General features: G+C 36.2%; 2 protein-coding genes across 3 annotated transcripts; both read left to right on the top strand.

The window, feature by feature from the left end:
- Window positions 1–7,049: 7,049 nt before the first annotated feature.
- dmac2 (distal membrane arm assembly component 2) lies at window positions 7,050–12,082 on the top strand. Its single transcript, XM_030151829.1, has 6 exons — window positions 7,050–7,108; window positions 8,316–8,506; window positions 8,615–8,695; window positions 10,631–10,770; window positions 10,912–11,074; window positions 11,167–12,082. The coding sequence occupies exons 1-6, from the start codon at window positions 7,091–7,093 to the stop codon at window positions 11,342–11,344; spliced, it is 771 nt and encodes a 256-aa protein (XP_030007689.1). The 5' UTR covers window positions 7,050–7,090; the 3' UTR covers window positions 11,345–12,082.
- A 370-nt stretch (window positions 12,083–12,452) lies between these two features.
- sirt2 (sirtuin 2 (silent mating type information regulation 2, homolog) 2 (S. cerevisiae)) lies at window positions 12,453–20,893 on the top strand. Of its 2 annotated transcripts, none has more exons than XM_030151827.1 (16): window positions 12,453–12,555; window positions 13,147–13,193; window positions 13,880–13,928; window positions 14,018–14,128; window positions 14,259–14,300; window positions 15,644–15,750; window positions 16,033–16,089; window positions 16,193–16,261; window positions 16,346–16,475; window positions 16,577–16,636; window positions 16,802–16,857; window positions 16,968–17,044; window positions 17,193–17,244; window positions 17,360–17,427; window positions 19,168–19,234; window positions 19,854–20,893. In XM_030151827.1, coding segments are annotated over exons 3-16 (1,038 nt in total). In that variant the 5' UTR covers window positions 12,453–12,555; window positions 13,147–13,193; window positions 13,880–13,927; the 3' UTR covers window positions 19,995–20,893. The 2 variants fall into 2 exon arrangements, with proteins under 2 accessions (XP_030007687.1, XP_030007686.1); XM_030151826.1 differs by lacking the exon at window positions 12,453–12,555 and adding an exon at window positions 12,669–13,014.
- Window positions 20,894–20,968: the final 75 nt, after the last annotated feature.

The raw sequence follows: 20,968 nt of genomic DNA, 5'->3' as shown, positions 1-20,968 counted from the left end.
ACTTTATCCTGGCTTCAACCACTGTGGTTCATATATAGCAACAACAAAACATCTTTATCCAAGTGTGCTCAATGGAAAAAATAACAGCAAAACTTGATGCAAGAACACACGTATCTATTTTAAAATGGTTGTTTTGCATAATTGCTTATTTTAGATGAAGAGAGCTGCACTGACTTATTTTTGGGCCCAAATTCAGAAAGACAGTTTTATTATGATTCTATTTATTTATTTATTTATTTATTTATTTAGAAACCAATATGGTCATTCAAATGCATTAAAATGGAAATAAATAAGGAAAATATGGTTCACAATATACCTTTAAAAAGAATGTTTTTAAATATGTAATGATGCAGTGGTCTTTTAACCGCAAAGACATTATGGAATAGAGAAAAAATTAATGTGGTCAAAGACCTAACAACCCCATAAAAATGTTAATTCTACATATGATGCAAGAGGAATAAATGGATACTATTGTCTGTTTTCAATGTTGCATTTAATGGCTCTTTATATCACTACAATGTGTTGCATTTTGGACACTTCATCAGGCTTTTATTGGATGTGTTTGCAATGCTAACATTTGGGACTAGTCTATTTCCTGGCATTAGCTCAAGAGACTTTAATAGGACTGAAAAAATGCTGTGAATTTGAGAAAGAAATAAACTATAAAAAGCCTGGAAGCGTGGTCTTGATTTAACTGGATGAGTGCTACATTAGTCCGTCTGTGAAATCAGATTTCTTGTTTCTCCATTTCACTGTATTTTTAACTGTATTTTATTGTTGTCTCTGTGTAGATGTTCAGTGCAGTGAAAAACTCCATATATGTGAGGTATGTACAGCAGTAAAAACAAAATTATCAGAGAAAAAAACACCTTCTATAAACCGAAGAGGTAATATTTAGTGTGACCTCCCATGGCACTAAACATGTCTTCAACCCTTTTCTTCAGACAATATGAGATTTATTGCATTAATTTCCTGATGTTTTAAACCAGGTTTTATTCAACACGTCAGATTTTTCTAACTGTTTGTGTTGCTTCTTGTAATGGAGATAAGTCTTAAGGGACTTTAACTTTTAGAGCAGTGTGTGTGTGTGTGTGTGTGTGTGTGTGTGTGTGTGTGTGTGTGTGTATGTGTGTGTGTGTGTGTGTGTGTGTGCATATTCCCTGTATTTTCTTGTTGAATGAGAAATAAACATGTATGCTCCTTTCCACCCTGCAAAAACAACAAAGCACAAGGGGGCCTAAGACTTTTGCATCGTACATCATCATGTCATGATTGTTTGTAACGTGTCTGATCAAATATGAAGCCTTTTTTATTTGTGTTTGTCCACAAGAACATTGTATAAATCTTATTAAAGTTCAGAGTAGAAGATTAGCAGATGGTTTTGTGCTCAGGTGAAGTTTGTGCTGGAATCTTTGCAGTGTTGGGAGCTGCTTGTATTATTACATTCATTACATTTCATTTAAGCTACTGTTGCACACTGATGCAGCTGTAGAGGAGTCAGGAAAGTACTCCTTTATATAGAAAACGTCTGCATAGAAGTCAATGTCTTATAATTGCATACTGTGGTTTATCAAGGGTGTAGGTAACTGAGTCTTCAGCTTCAAAATTATATTAACAATTATCAAAACAACATTGTCTCTTAGCATGAGCCATACTACCAGACAAACTTCACCTAAGCGCATGAGCATGGACACATTTTCCAAAATGAAGCTTTACATAATACAGATTTGATGCCACCGCTTTCACTTATTTACATTTCAAGCAAGCCTACAGAGTGAACAGTTATAGCATTTACAGTACCTCATCTACATGTAATGAGTCATTTTGATTTGTTCTTTAGGCCCTTTCATGCCCTCCAGATGCCCTCACAGTGACTGTCCCTTAATGTGAGCATTAAGCAACTGGCCCTGTACAACAACCCACTAATGGCTTTCCTGCCAAGACTGCAGAGATTTACAGACACCACTGGCCTTATGGGAGCCGGTCAAAACAAAACAACACTGACAGCCGCTAACGGTCTGAGAATGCTGCAGCGATTTGTGCATGTGTGTGGAAGCGTGTGTGTGTGTGTGTGGGTGTGTGTGAGACCATGTATATCTCTAGAAACAGAAAGAAGAGGTGGGTACAGAGAGGAAGAACGACAGAGACAGCCAGTGGCTAATGGCTTTCCCACAGGGCCATCACTTACTGCAAGTCGCAGAAAAAGTGGGAAGCCACAGGGGAGCAGCTATTAGGAAACCTCAGTCCTCATCTACTAACAAGACCATGGAGTGGATTCTTTTTAAGTCAGAGTTTTCTGCCTTATAAAAAATCAGAACAAACATGAATGAACATCTGACAAGAGCAAATGAAGTTTTAATGGCCATAAGCGTTTAAGTTATCTACTCAGCATGGTCTAATGCTGTTCATATATAAGATAATAAAACATTTATACCCACAGACATTTATAAGGTGTATTAAAGTAAGGAAGAGTAGAGTAATAAGAAGATGGACTACCAACTAAAAGGCTTTTGTCCAGGCATTACCCGTCACAGCTCCAGGCCCACTTCTGACCTTCGACCTCACTGGAAAATGGAGAACAAGGAAAAGAAAAATCAATGGAGCACAAAATGTTAAGTCATTTATGGAGTTGTGGTTTTGCTGTGTAATAGTCCTGCTGGCAATAAACCTCTACAGCTTTTTTAGACAAGTAACCCTTAGTGTTGGGAGGATTACTTTGAAAATAGATCTCACTATAGTTAATAACATATGTCTGAGAATGTAATATGTTACGCATTGAGTTATATCTATTGTATATTATGGATTAAATAAGTCAGTGCATTAGTGCATCAACAGTTTGAATGCAAATTGCACTCACAATACTGCAATCTCGAGTGGACTGAAGAATATACACAGACTGGCCTAAAAAACTCCACTGACTTCACAAAGCAAATAGGAAGTTGTTGCCACTACCTGCAACAACTTAATCGTAACTGATGCAGTGAAAAGCTTGTCATTTCTTACATAACTACTTGGGAGAACAGAAATTGGAAAACGCCAGGATTCATCAGGCTTGTGAAAGAGTGGTTTAGGAGGCATTAGACATAGTTTTCCATGGAGTCCAGACCTGAACCACTATGGGAATCTTTGGGATGTGCTGGAGAAAACCTGATGCAGCAGACTGACTCTCCCATCATCAATACAAAATCTTGGCAGAAAAAATGAATGCAAATCTGGAATTAAATAAATGTTGTGACATTTTTTGTGATGTTGCATAGACACTGTGTGGTATAAATAATACCAGGGTGGATATGTTCTGTAATCAAAGCTAAAGGAGATCCAACATAATATTCCAAATGCTGTACATACTGATTTCTTTTTAGGCAGCCCATGTATGTACTGTATGCATGTGTTGTGGAGATGTCACCTATAAGTACATGTATACACAAGAACAATCAGTTTTGTCTGGCGCTATTGTTCCTTCACCTTTTTTCAACACCATCAAACGGGAGTGAAAACCAATAAACAACTATTATCTTTAAATTAATTGCATGCAACTCCATCTTTCAAGAAATGTTAATGGAGTGTCTCCTCTGGATCCAAATATGCATGATATTATGTCATGAATAAATTCTATGATTTTCCTAACTTTTCCTTCCATGGTCAAAACATTGTTGAGCTAAATACACTTTGGTGGATGGTCCTCTTACAAAGTCTTTGTCCTTTTCATGTTCTTAAGTCTTTTACATGTTGCTTCATTTTTATTGCTTCCTCCACATCATATTAATCTTTTTAATGTCTTTCGGTGCTGGCTTTAATATGGCTTTTATAAGGTCAGCACTTATGAACTTTTCCAGAGAACAATCCTCTTTATCCTTGTTCTTAATTAGGGAAATCAGTTCACATAATCGTCTTATGATTTCACTTTCAAGAAGTTGGGTTCCAGCCTGAGTTTGAAAAAGGCGGTTGTGATGTCATGTGTGGACAAATCAGTGATGTTCATACTCTGCTGAGGTAATCAGGGTTTGATGGCAAATTATCACATTTGAGTGATTAACCCATAAAGAACCAACAACCAAAACCATCAACTGATCTAAACTGTTTAATAACTTAATTTGAAAAGCTAATCCTATCAATCCATGTCAATAATTGGTGTAAAATTCAGTTTGTCATCTTTTCATGGTCATCATATATGACCCATTTGGATGTTCAGAGGCTCCATACTTACCGTGGAAACACCGTCATCTTCTACAACATTGATTCACCAGTAAAAACCATGGAGTTAGATCAATGACAGTGGATGGACACACTTGGTTTATGTTCAGTTAATGAGAGATTGGACTGAAAAAGACACTGTTTATTCAGTTTTCTCTGTTTTGATATGATAACCTTTGAATTAACTCTGAGATTTGATGAACATCTACATTGAATACAGGGAATTAAATATCGGAGAGTACATTATTTACAGTGAAAAACCCAAAATATCGAGGATAATATTATAATAAATGTGAAATGATGATGAATCACATAAGAAAGGGTAAAAAGAGAGGAAAAATTAATTTGGGAACTGACACAAATGTAGCACGGGGTCTTTATGGGTTAATATAGACTCAAAATAGTGATCCTTTTAAGTAATCTACTCATTTTAACAATGTAGCAGTATCCTCCAACTGTAAGCAACATGTTATCAAGCAGTAAATATTCATATTCAATCCAGCCTGGAATTAAAAGTAAACATTTGCCTTAAACCTTAAAGAGCCAGAGCTATTTTTATGGCAACTTCCTAAAGAACATTCTCTATATTTAACACTTCCCAAGTGATTTATCACTATGTATTATAATATGATCCTCTGCATTTTGCATTTTTCAGCTAATATGATGTATTTTCCCATATCTAGATCATACAGATGTCCATAAAAGCCCAGAGTGTATCCAAAGGTTATTATAGAAAAATAGAGAAAACTGAGGAAAAAGTGACTGTTTCAGCAAAATATATGACTGATCGAACATTAAAACAAGTATCTACTATCACTAGCATTTGTCAAATTACATAGCTTTTATCAATGTTCCAGAAGATGACAGTGTTTCCATATTTACTACAGAGCCTCTGAAAATCTAAATGGGTCATGTCTGATGCTGCTGAAAAGCTGAGGAACTATATTTTATTTCACTGTGTTGATACAATCAGTGGTTCAAAAGTTATTAAGCAATAAACATGTTTAGGACTTGAAGGGTTAAAACCTTGACAAAGGCAACAACAACACTGAGTTTTCTTCTCTGTCTCTGTGTTTGTAGATGACCTCAGGATTCGAGCTACTAATTTTTCACTTTTCACAGGCGCGCGCAAACATATGAATATGAATCTAGTGCATCCAAATGCATGTATATGATATGAATGGAAATCTCATTAATAATACAGGAAGGTCCTTTTGATCTGATTACATGATTATTTGTGAGGGTGGGGGCAGGGGGATCTGACAAAGATCGATTGGTTTAGAGGCTTTTTTTTTGCACAGAGCTGCATGCAGAATATTCAACTAATGAATGCATTTTATAAACATGAACATGTGCACACATATGGCAGATTTTAGGTGCTTTGCTGTTGCACCACCAGAACCATACAAACACCATGTTTGTTTCAAATGATTGAAATTCTGCTCCAGTAAGCTGTCCCTCTACAGTATTTCACCATCCATCTCCTAATCAATCCATTCATTCGCTCTGCCAGTCACTGGTCCATATGTTCATTCAGCCAACCCTACAGTAATGTGATTTGCTCCACACAGACCACACAGCTCTTGGCTCTTTCATTGCCTGTCACTCAGTCCTTCCTATCAATCTCTCAAGCTAATACCAGGGTTGTAGTGATGGCTGAAACTACCTCAGCTGTTTCTTTGTCTGCAAATATACTGATAATCCTATAGGTTTTTACAATTTAATTTCCATTCATTTGCATTAATATGGACAGTTACAATTAATGTAATGCAAGTTGCATGTAAAATCTTTGTTATCCTTCCCTACTTTGCAACTCATCCATGAAATGTACTGTTATAGAGCAAGATATGGTCCCATCCACTTTTTTTGAGGACCAGCAGGTTTGAGCCGTCTGTCACTATCACACTGGAGCTCAGGGAGGTTTGTGTCTGCCTGTGTGAGTAATGGTTGGCCTATTAGATGGTTTTTAAAGGTGTGGTCTAATTTTTTTTCTAAAGCACATCTATCAAATGAGTGTATTTTCAAGCTATATTCACTCTCACTGGCAATAAAATTTAACAAATAACCAATGAAGGAAAATTTGTACAATTATCTTTTCAACTGATAAACGTGTAAATGGTGACAGTTCTCTAATCATTGATCACCATTCTTACTTTTCCAATGTATTCCTATGTTTCATGGTTATTGTTTGATTCAATTTGGCTTACATAGGTTGATCCAAGAATTTCCTTTAGGTGCAGTGGTCTGTATTCATGAAGATGTGGAGGAAATACCCAGATCCTTTATTACATTGAAAAGGAAATATCACAGTATAGACATACTAAATCCAAAAGAATAGAACTAAGCAAGCATTATATAGAACGGTTCCTTTCAAATTATATTTTATTATAGAAAATTCTTCTTCTGTGTTTGCCCCAATTAAATACACATAAGCATATTACCTTGTCAGTGTGGAGACATTTTGGGGCTCTTGGGTGCCACTGGGTAATTTAGTATATATTGTACTGGATCATATATAACATAAATGTTTTATGTAAAAAAAAAAAAAAATAATAATAATAATAATAATTGCATGTTACAGTGTAAATGTACCAAATGCAACTAGTCAAAGGTATTTGCCTCTAAGATGTGCATATAATATTTATCATTTATGTTATTTCACAAAGGAAAGTATTAATATTCAATAATACCTCAATATTGTGCAGTACTTGAATAAATCTACTTACTTTCTACTAGTATCGTCTCATGTGTTGTCTTATATATGATTTTTTAGGCTCAGGATCAGTGACGCATGTGGAGTGCCCCCTGGTGGCGAACACTTTGAATATTAACAAATACAAAACGCGCTGCTACAAAGTTTGTCCCTTACCACTTTCTGTTGTTCAGGGTTGACATCATGGCGGCTGCCTTACGGGTAAGTTACCTTTAAAATGTATACTTAATTCATTTACTGTACCCGCTGTCAACAGTTGAACGTTTGCTGTTGCATTACAGAACGGCTAATAACAAAAACAATCCATTAGAGTGAATAATACTTCCTCTGGTCTCCAACTTATCTGCTTCAAACATAAAAATGTGCTAAATCTTAATATTTGGTGACCTGGAAAACAGAGGACAGAACTGCTGGTTGGCTGCTGTTTTCATGATAAGGAGATAAAGTATTATTACATTTGTGCATTTATATAATCGATTTTTATTATTTCTGAAGAATGAGTGTAAATATTGTGCAGGCAATAAACTGAAGTACAACTGGCAGCTCGTTTTAAGTAATACCCTTTCCCTCATTAGAATTATAAATAATATTGCTGCTGGTAATGGTCATTTAAATTACTTTGTTAATAATATCTGCAAATTAACTGCTATCTAAAACGTAATTTTACATTCTACATTCTGTATTTTATAAATATAGCTCTAAGTAGATGTGAGCATAAGAAAATATCAGTACTTGTACAAAATATGTGCAAAACTCAATGTTTCTTTTTTGCAAGGTGTGTCTCCTGATACAAGTGTAATTTCAGAAAAGACAAAAAAAAAAAAAATCTGTTGAGTGTGATCTCCTTTTCATTCTATGTCTTAAACTCTTTAGGGGAAATACATGAGATTTACAGCACAAATGATCTGTTTTATTTAAGAAACGTCAACGACTTCTTATTGTCCATGGAAACAAAAGTTGTTTTTTCTTGTTTTTTTTGCACTATGAAGTTGGATTATTACCTGTCTTAAACCATCTGACTTTCATTTCAATGCAATAGTATAAAGTAAAACAGGAGGAAGGGAGAGGGCACACAGTTTACTGAAGTTAGTCTGAAAAACAACAGTATATCACATTATTTATAACACTGCACTCATACTATCATAAGACCAGTTTTATTGCCAGTATTGCCAGTATACAGTGCTAAAATTTGCAGAAAGTACAAGTACCTCAAAATTGTTTTAACTACAGTTCTTAATTAAATGTAGTTATTTTCCACCACAGGACTGCAGATAAATGTGTACCCTTACTTGAGTTCAGACACAACAACAACCACAGCTATAAATGCGATAACAATAGTGTAGCGTGCTCACTTTTCTCTATTTCTGTCTGAAGCGCCAACCTCTGTCTTCTCTGTCTCTGTGCCCAGTCACTACACAGATGCTGCCAGCTGCCAGCTCTCCTCGTCGTTGCTAGGCGACCATGGAGCTCCAGCTCAATGACCCGACCTCCTGTGCACACGAGGCTCCTCCTTTACCTCACCCAGCATTTCTACGATGTAGAGATGCTCCTGACCTGGATGTTTAACAGGAAGAGGACGGGAATTCAAAAGAAGAACGCGTAAGAAACATTTAATGTCTTTAACCTGGAGGTTAAGGTGCTGGAATGTCATTTGCTATTATAAGCCACTGGTGACCTTTGTTGACATTTTCATTCTGCCTTTTGCAGTTATCTTGGATACGCTGCGAGTCTTTATGGTCCACAAGTAGCAGCAGCACATTTCATCTTGACTCTAAAAGGAGGACTCAGGTAACTACTACGGCTTTATTGAGAGGCTCTACTTCTGGTTACCTTTTGAGGTATTTTGGCATGATATATGCGTGTTACTGTCTTTTATTTGGTCTTTGTTTATTATTTTTGGAGGTTTTATATGAAAAACATTATTATTTTAACCAATTCAAGTTGATATATAAAGATAGAAGCTTTGCATACTCAAAATAAATTTAGCATGATGATCATTCAAAATGAAAAGCTTTTTTTTTAAAAAATATATAAGGAACGAATAACACTGTGAGGAAAACCCAATTTTATGGAGCTATTTAAATAGAGAAACAGATTCAGCCATGATGATCTCCTCTGAATGGTTGTTGCATAGACTGGGGTGGTGCTGATTGCAAATGCTCCATCAACTTTATTTTTGAGTTTTGAAGTTGGGGCTACTAGTTGAGCCACTAGTTGAGCAGGATTTGTGGATCTCAGGGGTTGTTTTGAAAATAGAGGGATTAAAAGGCTGGTGATATATCTTGGTGCTAAACCATTCAGAACTTTAAAAGTAATGAGACAAATGTTAAAATCAGTTCTAAAACCTACAGGCAAAAAGTACAAAGATGGAAGTATAGGTGTTTGTTTCTATTTTCTGGATCCTGTCAAAATTCTGGCAGTTGCATTCAGGATTAAATGGAAAACACTTATTTGTTTTTTGCTTTAAAATGAGAAAAGAGAACTATAATAGTCAACTGGAGCATAGATAAAACATTTTTTTTATGACTGATTCAAGATCTTATCTTAAATTGCATGTCAATCTGCTCTCTGAACCTGTTATTGGATGCAAAATAAACTAGAAAAGCACTCTGAGAGCGCAGACCTCTGCCAAGGCAGATCAGTGCGCCCCCCCCCCCCCCCCGATCACCACCAAAATTTAATCATTTGTTCCTTGTGCCAGTATCAATATTTCCTGAAATTTTCATCCAAATCTGTCCTTAACTTTTTGAAAGATCCGGATCAGTCTTTGCCATTTGATAGAACACCCCATTGTAAATCCCTGAGTCAAATTGCATGAGATTTGCACAATTCCCCCATATTGTGATTTCCACCATAAATATTAGTCCCATATTTATTTTACCTATATTTTAAGATTCCTTGACCATGAAAACATACCATTAGCAACTGGATTCATAATTATATCCTTATTAGTTCAGTAGTTATTCACGAAAATCACATTTCTCGTAATGGTGGTTTTCTTCTGGATCTAGCTCCTTAAGTATTAAAGCTACATGAAATCCGGTGGCATACTCCCAATGCGGAACTGACTGAGCTACACGATGGCGCTTGTCAGAAATTTCTACCTTTAATATTAAAGGCACAGTAGGCCAAAAAGTAAGGGCACCCCCATTTTTTTATATAAATTGAGAGAAAATCCGCCTTCTGGATCAGATCCGGATCAGCCTTTGAAATGTGATAGAGGACCCCATTGTCAATTCCTGAGTTAAATTTTATGAGTTTTGGTCAATAATTAAGCGAGATATTGGGAAACAAAAATTTTGGCCCCATTTACCACAATGTTAACGAAAATTTCAAAGTGATCCAGAATCCAGGATTTCTTCCGGATCACCCCCAAAAGTTAATCATTTCTTCCTTATCCCATTTCCAACAAACCCTGAAAATTTCATCAAAATCTGTCCATAACTTTTTGAGTTATGTTGCACACTAACGGACAGACAAACAGACAAACAAACAAACCCTGGCAAAAACATAACCTCCTTGGCGGAGGTAACTATTTGAAGATGGTTGAAATGACATGACAGGGTCATTTATAATGCTCTGAAAACAGTGTTATATTGTCAGTCAACTCACACAAGACAATTTGTTTAATATGATATTTTAAATTTCTTTTTTATTTTTATGTGTTTATTTCTGTATTTCTTTTACTTCAGTATGTAAGTTTTCAGGTGTGCTACTTTGCAGGTTTAAAAACCAGTCGGACTGGTTCCGCGCAAACACAAAGGGCAAATTCAGTTGGGACTTTGTGAACTACAAAGATGTCCAAATAGAGGAAATAGACCTGAGCAACACAATGGTCAACTATAGAGGACTGGAAAACCTGGGTAACCTGGGCTTTACCCTCATGTTTTAATATCAATGACCCTCTGCTTCTGCAAATTAATTACAAATAAATAAATCTATATTCAGTAAATATGTAAAAATTTGGCCTTTCTCATAAAGAATTTCCCTTTTTCTTTTCTCAGACACACAACGATCTTTGCGGACTCTGTCATTAAAAGGTTGTCCTGAGGTGGACGACTGGTTTCTGGCCAGGCTCCATGTGTTCCAGGACTCTCTAGAGGAACTGGACATCTCTCACTGTCCACACATTACCACAGGAGGCCTAGCTGCACTAAGGAATCTGAAGTATTTCACGTTTTTGCTCAAGACACACAGCTTCACCACTATTACCGAACACTGAAGTATTAATCTCCCACCCTGATGTGTGTGTTTTGCAGAGGACTGAAACGTCTGGATGTGTCATCCCTCCCTAGAATTCAAAGTCCTGGATTGGTCGTCATCCTGCTGGAGGATATGTTACCAAAGTGCGACATAGTAGCTACTGGATATGACTACAGTTTTGTCCAGGAGGATGAAGAGAGCAAGGTGCAGCATATGCAAGGGCAGAGTGCATGAAGAGACAAAAATCAGAAGATACAAAGAGAGAGGCCTCTGAGAATGTGCTGATGTCAGACCTGATTAATGTAATTATCTTTGCGATATGATGTGTGATAAACACATCACAAAAGACAGCCTGAAACACTGTCTGTAAGGAAACATTATTTTATAAACAACGCATCCAACATAAGCAATCAGATGAGGCTCAAATAGGACTCTGTGGATGTTTCTCATATTGTGTAGGCTAATCATGAAGATACACTCGGGTGTATTGGTTCTTAAAGGCTCTTTGTATAATATCTATGGGGATGTAGCAGTGAAGGTGTTAATTAGAGCCAATTGAACAAACCCCCCCCTAAGATTGGTGATGCGATGATGGATCTGATGCACTGTCTGTTCTGGACTTTGAAGTTACTGGGATATTAACTCAGTTCTACACTCAAACATTGTAGGTGTGTGTAAAGCAACTAAACACTGTATACAAGCTGCTATAAAATTGGAGAAAAAAGTAAATTTGCCCATTCTGTATGAAAATGAAACAACTGGACCCCTCAACAGATATAAAATACTCATTGTAAGCAAGAAAAAACAGTGTTTATTTTTTTCCAATGTTATATTTATTAAATAAATATTACAACTAATTTCTGTGATTAAATCAACCTAAATCTTACATACTGGACCTTTAACAGACTTAAGAATAATTATAAAATAGCAATATCCAATGAGATCTATGTAGATGACAAGGACAAGACAATTTCAAATAAAAATGCACAATCTCATATTTGTTGGATTATTTGGTATTTCCACAAAGGTAAATGTTCTTACAATTCTTTGTCGTGTGGAATTTTCCTTCAGTCCCACCATATTCATATTCATATTAAAGGGGTCTTCATAGCTATTTATAGTACAAAATCAGGTTTTCTTTCCCCCATTTTTCTGTATATGGAGCAGTAACTTAATGATGTATTGTAAATATGATGCCTGTAATAAAGTGTTTACTATCATAATTATTGTAGATCATTTTGTTTTATCGGTAAAACCACATTGTATTTTGCACACTATGAAAACCATATGGCCACACATTACAGTATTAGTAACTGTGTATTCTGTGACAGCTAAAGCCCATAATCCACTGTGAGCCATGTACTGCAACAGTGACAGACCCCGCAGTGGGTGAAGACTGGAGACAGAAGATCGAGAGTGGGAATGAAGATATTCTTACCACATCGGTATGTAAAGATACTTTGTCCACTTAAAAATCACGTGTTAGATTCCGTAGAATAGTAAGAGCTAAGCTTGTGTTCTCCAACATGAGTAGCGTGTTTCCTGCTTTGTGTGTAAACGAATGTCATGGATTCCTTTTTATTATTATTAAAAGTATCGGTATTTCAGCAGTGCATATCCACATATTCCTGTCTTTTTTTTCTTTACACATGTGGCCATTCAAATGAAAAAACGTGGCGTAATATTTAATCATACACTAACGTAGGAACCAATGTTGGCATGGGATCCAAGTCACAACCAGCACGGACTGTGTTTCTGACGGACAACAACACGGATACAAGTCAGTGCCAGTTCTGTAGCGAACATCTGGAGTAAATTGCTAAAGTATAGGGATTGAATTGATTGTCATTCGGACCGTTGTGGCTGAAGGGTCTCAGTAGACGGATAAATGTCTGATGCACCAGGTAGGATGTTTGTCCGGTCTTTGAATACTTTGAATTCCAGTCAGTGCTGCGCCGCTTTAATCCAGTTAGCTTTGCAGCTAACGCTAACATCTCCTGAATTGATCTTTACATGTCTGATTTTGCTTGTTGTAGAACTTCCTAAAAGCGAAGAAGAGGAGGAGGTTACGCCAGAACCAGAGGTTGGCAAACTTTTTCTTTATTAATGAAGCTAACACTGTTTTTGTGTATGTTACCAAGTGGGTGGGGTTTATGTTAGCTTTTTGACAGCTTTGACAACAACATGTTCATGGCAGTTGAGTCGGTATGACTGCACTGCCATGAACATTTTGTTGTGAATAATTCAGTTACTGCATTATGGATTGTTGTGGTTCGATGCTAAAATTAGGAAAATAGTATTGTTTGATTGTTGTATTAAGTTAATGTTAAAGGTGTAAAATCACAGAGGGGGTAGGATTAAATAAGTTCATACTTCTTCCTACTCCTTTTCGACCATGCAATATTCAGACTTGTGTGTGCTTGAAGATAGATTCTGTCCATTTAAATGTTGTTGTTTTTTTTTTGTCTTAATTTGCTTTGTTTGTTTTATTTTGTTTTGTTTGCATGTTCGTAATAAATTAAATAAATAAATAAATAATTTAAAAAAAAATTTGAATGGTACAGCAATGGTGGAAGATGTATTTATCTCCACACATACACAGATCCTTGACTTACACCACTAATACCTCACTTCTCCTTGAATAAGTGTACTCTGTTACATTCCACCACTGAGCAAAATCAAAATAAAGCTTTTATCAAGTGACTATAGAGAAAGAAAGAGGCCAAATTCATTGTCCAGTGCTGCTGTTTTGGTTTATTTTCATTGTAGGAACAATCTGACGACAGCAGTGAGGGAGAGGCTGCAGGAGACGAAGACAGTATGTGAAAACGTTGCATAAAGTTATCATATGTTATTCAGATCCTAAACACACTCTGGTCTAATCTGATTTTTAATATCCCTTTTCAGTGGACTTCCTGCGCTCCCTCTTCTCCAGGACCTTGGGCCTTGATTCTGCAGACAAAGTTCTGGATGAGTTGACTCTGGAAGGAGTGGCACGATATATTCTCAGTGGGAAATGTGAGTCATTTCTTGCTTCTAGTATGCTACCCACAGCTATTTTAGTTGATTCTGGGACATTGATTTACTGCTTAGAAGACATCTGTCATAATGCAGGTATTGAGTTAAACACTATTCTGTATCCTCACAGGTAAAAACATTATCTGTATGGTTGGAGCAGGAATATCCACATGTGAGTATCTCAGCACTGTTAGTAATTACATTATTTGCATCTCTGGAAAAAAAGAAGTTAAGAGACCACTCCAAATTTCTAGACAAGCTGTCAATCAGGCACAAGCTGCTTGGCGTTTTTTGCATCAGCAGTGGCATAAAGCACCCCACATCAATATAACAGGTGGAGAGCATAAAAAATGCATAGAAATTATGATTTAAAAACCGGGGTTTTTCAGTAAGTTACTGATCTGTTAACTCACCATTTTTATTTTGTTGTTTGACAGTGACTTTTATCTTGTGTTCTTTGCATTATTTAAGATCTGAAATCACTGCATTACTGGTGCTGTGGTCTTGTCATTTTCTGGGGTTGGCCGAGCGGGAACCGATGGACAGCGTTACTAGATTTTTGTTTGCCCTTTCACAACTGTTGATGGTAGAAAGATGAATGATACTGCATTTTGCAGGGAACAATGAGCACTTCTAGATGTGTGATTGGAAAAAAATGTTTTAACCTAATTTTCTGGCTTAACAATAGTAATTATCCCTCTGTAATGGATGGACAGAAAATTAACATCTGTTTTTTGGCCACTTATAAAACCTGCCTTAAAGTACAGTTCCAATTTTCATTAAACTGTAAAATCTTTACTGTTGGTCCTCTAGGGTGTCTGTTTTACAAAATAGTTAATAGTTTGTATTTTTTCACAAGATAAGGGGATAAAATAGCAAGAGAAGGGAGACTAATTACAAGTTTCAATTGTTTATTCACCATATTTATTTGTATATACATTGCATATATAATATCTACAAATTAAAATACCTTAAACTAATTTAATACATTTTAACATATATTTGTCTCAGTTTATTAGATATTTGTAACCACTGTAAAAAGAGTAGCAAAAGGTTTTTAAATTGACCTTACAACTTATCATAAGTCTAATATAGGTCCAATAGAAGAGGATCAAAGTTATGCTTTGAATGACACTGATGGACAAAGAATGCAAACATACATTTATGCTGAATATAATGCCATCTAATTATTTAAAAAAAAAAATTTCAAATAAACAAACTTGTGCTGGACACTAGAAGTAATGTGCTCTCAAAATATATAAGTCTTCAAAAGGTGATTTTAATTTATTTTTGGATCTAGACATTAACTTTCCCTTGGCCAGCCCCTTCTGCTGATATATGATTGGTTTTGGAGGAGATGTTTTCAGTATTTTCTAGGATGAACAAAAAAGTTCCTATAAATTGGGAAACCAGCAGTTGCTTGTTTTTTTTTTTCCAGTGCAACATTTAAAACAAATGTCTTATTGTGCTTATTGTTTATAGGCCAGTAACACTGACCACTTTTTCTGTCCATAGCGGCTGGGATCCCTGATTTCCGCTCCCCAGGAACTGGCCTTTATGCGAACCTGCAGAAATATAACCTGCCCTACCCAGAAGCCATATTCCAGATTGATTACTTTAAGGTGTGTTTAAGTTCACTTTGACCATATTCAAAGGCTGACATAGTATCTAACAGATTTCTCAGGAGCTTTGAAATATTTTCAGTTTAATTGCTTTACTTACCTTTGACTTTTATTGATTTTAGCAATCTACTCTAGACCAGACTATTGATCTTTTTATGCTTTGTGTGTTTTGTTATTATTATAATAATATGTACTTATATTATTAACTTTTTGCATTCAATTTCCAATCTTCCTCACAGTGTTTTCCATATTGTTAACACTCTTTTTTGTGATTTATCTTAGAAACATCCAGAGCCATTTTTTGCCTTGGCAAAGGAGCTTTACCCAGGGCAGTTTAAGGTACTACAGGTTTTGCTGACTTTAAGATCACCCATTAAATGGAACTTCATGGTGAAGTTAACCTAATGCTTTGTTCTCTTGTTCAACTTGTCTTTTTGCTCAGCCAACCATCTGTCACTACTTCATTAAGCTATTGAAGGAGAAAGGGCTTTTAAGACGCTGCTACTCACAGGTAGGAGAAAACACCGGCCTACCTCACACCAAGTTACTGTGTTGTTTTTCTTTCTTCAAGTGAATACATGGTTTTTCATTTCAGAATATTGACACACTGGAGCGCGTGGCAGGACTCGAAGGAGATGACCTGATTGAAGCCCACGGGACTTTCTACACCTCGCACTGTGTGAGCTTCTGCTGTCGTAAGGAGTACAACCTGGACTGGATGAAAGGTTTTTAGTTTTTTTTTTTGCTTCTGTTAGACTAGAGTGAAGAAGGTTTAATTTTCTTTCAAAATTTCAGTTCTCTAAAGCTCCTTCTGTGTCTTCTGTAGAAAAAATCTTCTCTGATGACATTCCCAGATGTGACAAGTGCAGCAGTCTGGTCAAGCCAGGTCAGTAAAATGCAGGCCTTTTTTATTGTACTTTCATTTTTCCTCTGTCTAAAAGATTATTTTTCATAATCTCATGTATCTTTGTTTAAAAACTTAACTGCTGAACCAGCATGTCTTTGTGACATTATAATCATCTTTGTTCTGTCCACTAACCCTTCATTAAAGATATTGTTTTCTTTGGAGAGAATCTGCCAGTCCGGTTCTTCACTTCAATGAAGATGGTAAGCACTTGGTTGAACTCTACAACTGTACACACATTTGAAAGTGGTGTGAGATATCACCTCTGCAGAAACAACACTTCACAACATCCTTTTTTTTTTTCCACTGTCAGGACTTTCCTCGTTGTGATCTTCTAATTGTCATGGGGACGTCTCTGCAAGTGCAGCCATTTGCAGGTCTCGTTGGCAGGTACTGAAGATGAAACTCCATTGTCCATAATAATGTAAAAATCCATGTTGACTATATACTAATTATATTAATTAACTAATTATATAATACTCACAGTTTCATAATTACATGGTTTAATTGTACAGTATTTCTATTTTCTGCCACTCAGGGTTTCAAAAAGTTGTCCTAGGCTGCTTATCAACATGGAGAAAGCAGGACAGGTGAGCCTAGTACTGCCATTAACTCTCTTTTTCATTATGTTCATTTGTTTTTCTGTAGTTTATGTTTTCCTGGGATGCTGTGCTTCATCACCTTTGTTTGTGTCTCTGTGTGCAGGCTGACCCTCTGTTTGGGTTGCTTGGTTTTGGAGGAGGGATGGACTTTGACTCAGATAAAGCTTATAGGTGATACATCAATGTATTTATCTGCATGTTTTGTCTGACTGAGTTACCTTTATCCACCAGTTGCTGCATGTTGCTATAATGAAGCCAAATCTGGATTAATATTATATTTGAATCAACCTAATAAGATACGTGCCAATTGAATGTGCACAATTGAGTAAATACCGTTTATACAAAACATATAAATGTTTTGCCATGTTGTGCCACCAGAGGGTGACAAAGTATTTGCCTGAAAAATATACCTTATTGTCAGTTAGTATAGTGGCACTTTGTGGTATTTTTAAAAATTTCCTTAACTTGCAGTCATCATGACATTCAAACGGTGCCAGGAAGCCAGGAAGTTCCTTGAGAATGAATATCTTTTTTGAGGAATATGTGGTCATGAGGACACACCAGTCCATACAAGGTTCAAACATGACAAATATCTAGAATATTTTACAAATAAAATAATAGATTAAAGAAAGGACAAGAAAATGGAAGGAAAGGTACATGAGACAAAATTCAGCTTGGAATAGCAATTACACTTAGTACAGTACATACCAACATAGTTTCTTTTATAGAGTTTTAAATTCCCTCAAGAAGACAAAAAACATTCATTTGTAAAGTATTTTGAAGGTAACTCCAAGACCAGTGAGGGAAATAAGAGAATGCTGCTCTATCAAGTTCTGTATAAAACCTAGGACTTTTGTATAGAGGCCATCTAGAGGAACAAGAGTCATAGAATGATAAAAAAAAAAAAAAATTACAGAAATAAGAAGGGAGTTTACCCATTAATGCTTTGTAAATAAAAACATAATGATGATGTGTCCCCAAGCTTAATGAAGGCCAGGAAAGACTGTCAGTGATGGGTATTGGGTGAACCATTGGATATAAAAAACAGACTGCTTTGTGTTTTACAGAATCTGTACATCAGGCAGTCTCCATAGTCTAGAGCATTTTAAACTGTAGCCTGTACAAGGCTTTTTTGAGAAATTAAACCATGCTATTTTCAACTGTAAAAACTGCCTGGCCATTAATTTCTTTACTAGGTGCTCAATATGCACTGCAAAGCACAGCATATCATCTACCAGATATCCAAATATTTATAGGATGGTACTTTTAATTGCTTCCCCTTCTAAGGTAGAAATGCCAATAGTGTTGGAGGTCTGGTGTTGGGCTCTAGAGAACATCAAAAATGTACTTTTCATTGTATTAAGAAGCAGCTTCAACTTACATAATGAGATCTGTTGCTCAAAAGCAGCCTGTTGCTGACAAAAGCCTAATTTAGAGAAGAGAAGGCTTCTTTCCAAATTTTAGGGATGTGCTTTATTTAAATACTAAAAAACATGAGCAATGGTTAAGAAATGAGACCAGGTGCAACCTTTAGAAGATCCAGATCCAGATTATCAGACCCAGACAACTTTTTCGGGTAAAGCTATACAAAGCTTTAAAGTTAAATGCACACAGTACATATTAGTATTAATATAGTATATTTGTGATATAAGTATCCATACATTTTAGTGGTGAAAGCAGGTTCCACAATTATTGGTTCACACTTGCACTGTAACCACAGTGTTTTCACACAGTTATTGTAAGCAGATACTTTTCTTTGTTATCAACATGTTAATAAGCTGTTAAATTCAGCTGTTAAAATGATAAAACTAAGTATAGGAAGTATTAATATCAAAATTCTCAGTTTTATTGTGCTTTATTTGAAAAGAAGTGACCTAACACACTGGGGGGTTTGTTTTTCTTTTCTTCCAGAGACGTTGCGCACATCAGTACGTGTGATGACGGCTGTTTGGCTCTAGCTGACCTGCTGGGATGGAAGGTGAGTTAAACCCTTCTCTCACGTCAACCATCTAAATGTGTGAGGCTGCTCTTCTCACACAGTGGTTTGAACACAGTTTATTCACCACAGAACTAATGCACGTGATGCCATAGAGTGATTAGTAATATAACTACAGTAGTCAGGAAGTGATGAGGTCAAGGCAAAAACAGCAGTAATTCAGTCACTCACTAATGTTTTAATAATTTATTACAAGTAAGGTCACTGTTGTAGTCCCTCTTCTTTAAATATAATCCCTGTATATAAGCTCACCCTGCTTCTACTGACCAGAATGACTTTCCCTTTAAATTCTGTATTGTTTAAGTATTCATGTGATAGGCCTGAAGAGTAAACACTATTGTACAAGGCTGACTGTCTTAATATATAAAGTCTCAAATCCACAACTGCAACAGAAGCTCTAAGTAGTGTGAGCTTTTGAAATGTCAGGGTAACCTATTTCTGATTTTCCTGTGTGATACTGTGGTCACAAGTCACTGCTTCGAAAGGACGCCGAAATAGATGCAAAAGAATGATCAGTTTTACTTAAATTGTCATGGCCATTCTTCCTTCAAAATGTCCTGTTGTGTCCATCTTCACTTCTCTGTCTGTCTTGTCTCTCCAGGCAGAGCTGGAGGAAATGGTGAAAAGGGAGCACGACCGGATCGACAGTCAGGACAAGAAGGAAAAGGCCGGCGAGAGCAAAGGAGCCACAGCCAAGACGAGTTCTGCATCAGTGGCACCAGAACCTAAAAAGGAAGAGTAACCCCACTCCATAAAAAAAAGAGTAATAAAAGCTTCTACAGTGGTTCCACAGTTTGAGGTTGGCCCTTTAAGAGGGAATAACATGAGTTTTTGTTTGGAGGTGAGGCTTCGTCAGGTGTTGGTTGCAGAGAAAGATGCTCCTGTTTTCATCTTTGGACAGTTCCTACCAACAGTCTCAATGGACATCAGGCATCACAATTCTACACTTCTCTTTTTATCAGTTAATTGCACTTTACTGACTTCATTCTAATTTCTTTCTTTCTTTTTCTGATGCTTTTAACTCCACGCATGAGCAACAGACTGTGGCGCTGTTCGAGTATATTTACATCACAGCAGATCTTACAGAATGGGGCTAATATCTACAAAATGAAAGCAGCCTAATATGAGTCTTTGGCTTTATACACTATCAAAGCTTAACTATTTTCTCCAAATGTGTTGGAGTAGTTTTGGACAGAGCTACACAGTCCGTTTTGCTGTATTTTTTTGTCACTGTTTCCAGTATAATCATGCTTTTACATTGTATTTTTTAATTTATCTTATTTGCCACTGAAATCCCAACATGATCAGCATTTGCAGTTAATAAAATGCTTCCAATTGGGGAACTGAGGGAGTTGCAAACTGGTTATGTTGGACTTTTAAAATGTCTTGATCTTTGATTGACAGTGGTTTTCATGTCTACATTTGGTTCTTACAGATTTGATTTCTGTAATTTCTTTTGATACATTGTTCTCCAATGTTTTTCTTACAGAACTGTACGAGGAGAACAGATATGGAATGCTTAAACTAATGAGCAGTTCAGTGCAGAAGGCTAACATTTCATTGCTAGCTGAAAAAATTGATTGGCATGTGAAAAAAACAGCAGTAGGAACCTTAATACTTTATCTGTATAATTACAGAAACTAATACTGAAGTCCTGCAATAAAAGTACATTTTTAAAGCCTATAATGTTTGTGTTGAGACTGTTTTTAGAGAGGA

Source organism: Sphaeramia orbicularis, chromosome 13 (assembly GCF_902148855.1).
Source record: "Sphaeramia orbicularis chromosome 13, fSphaOr1.1, whole genome shotgun sequence".
Lineage (NCBI taxonomy): Eukaryota > Metazoa > Chordata > Actinopteri > Kurtiformes > Apogonidae > Sphaeramia > Sphaeramia orbicularis.
Note: the sequence above shows the minus strand (reverse complement) of the source record. Positions and strands in the feature narration are given on the sequence as shown.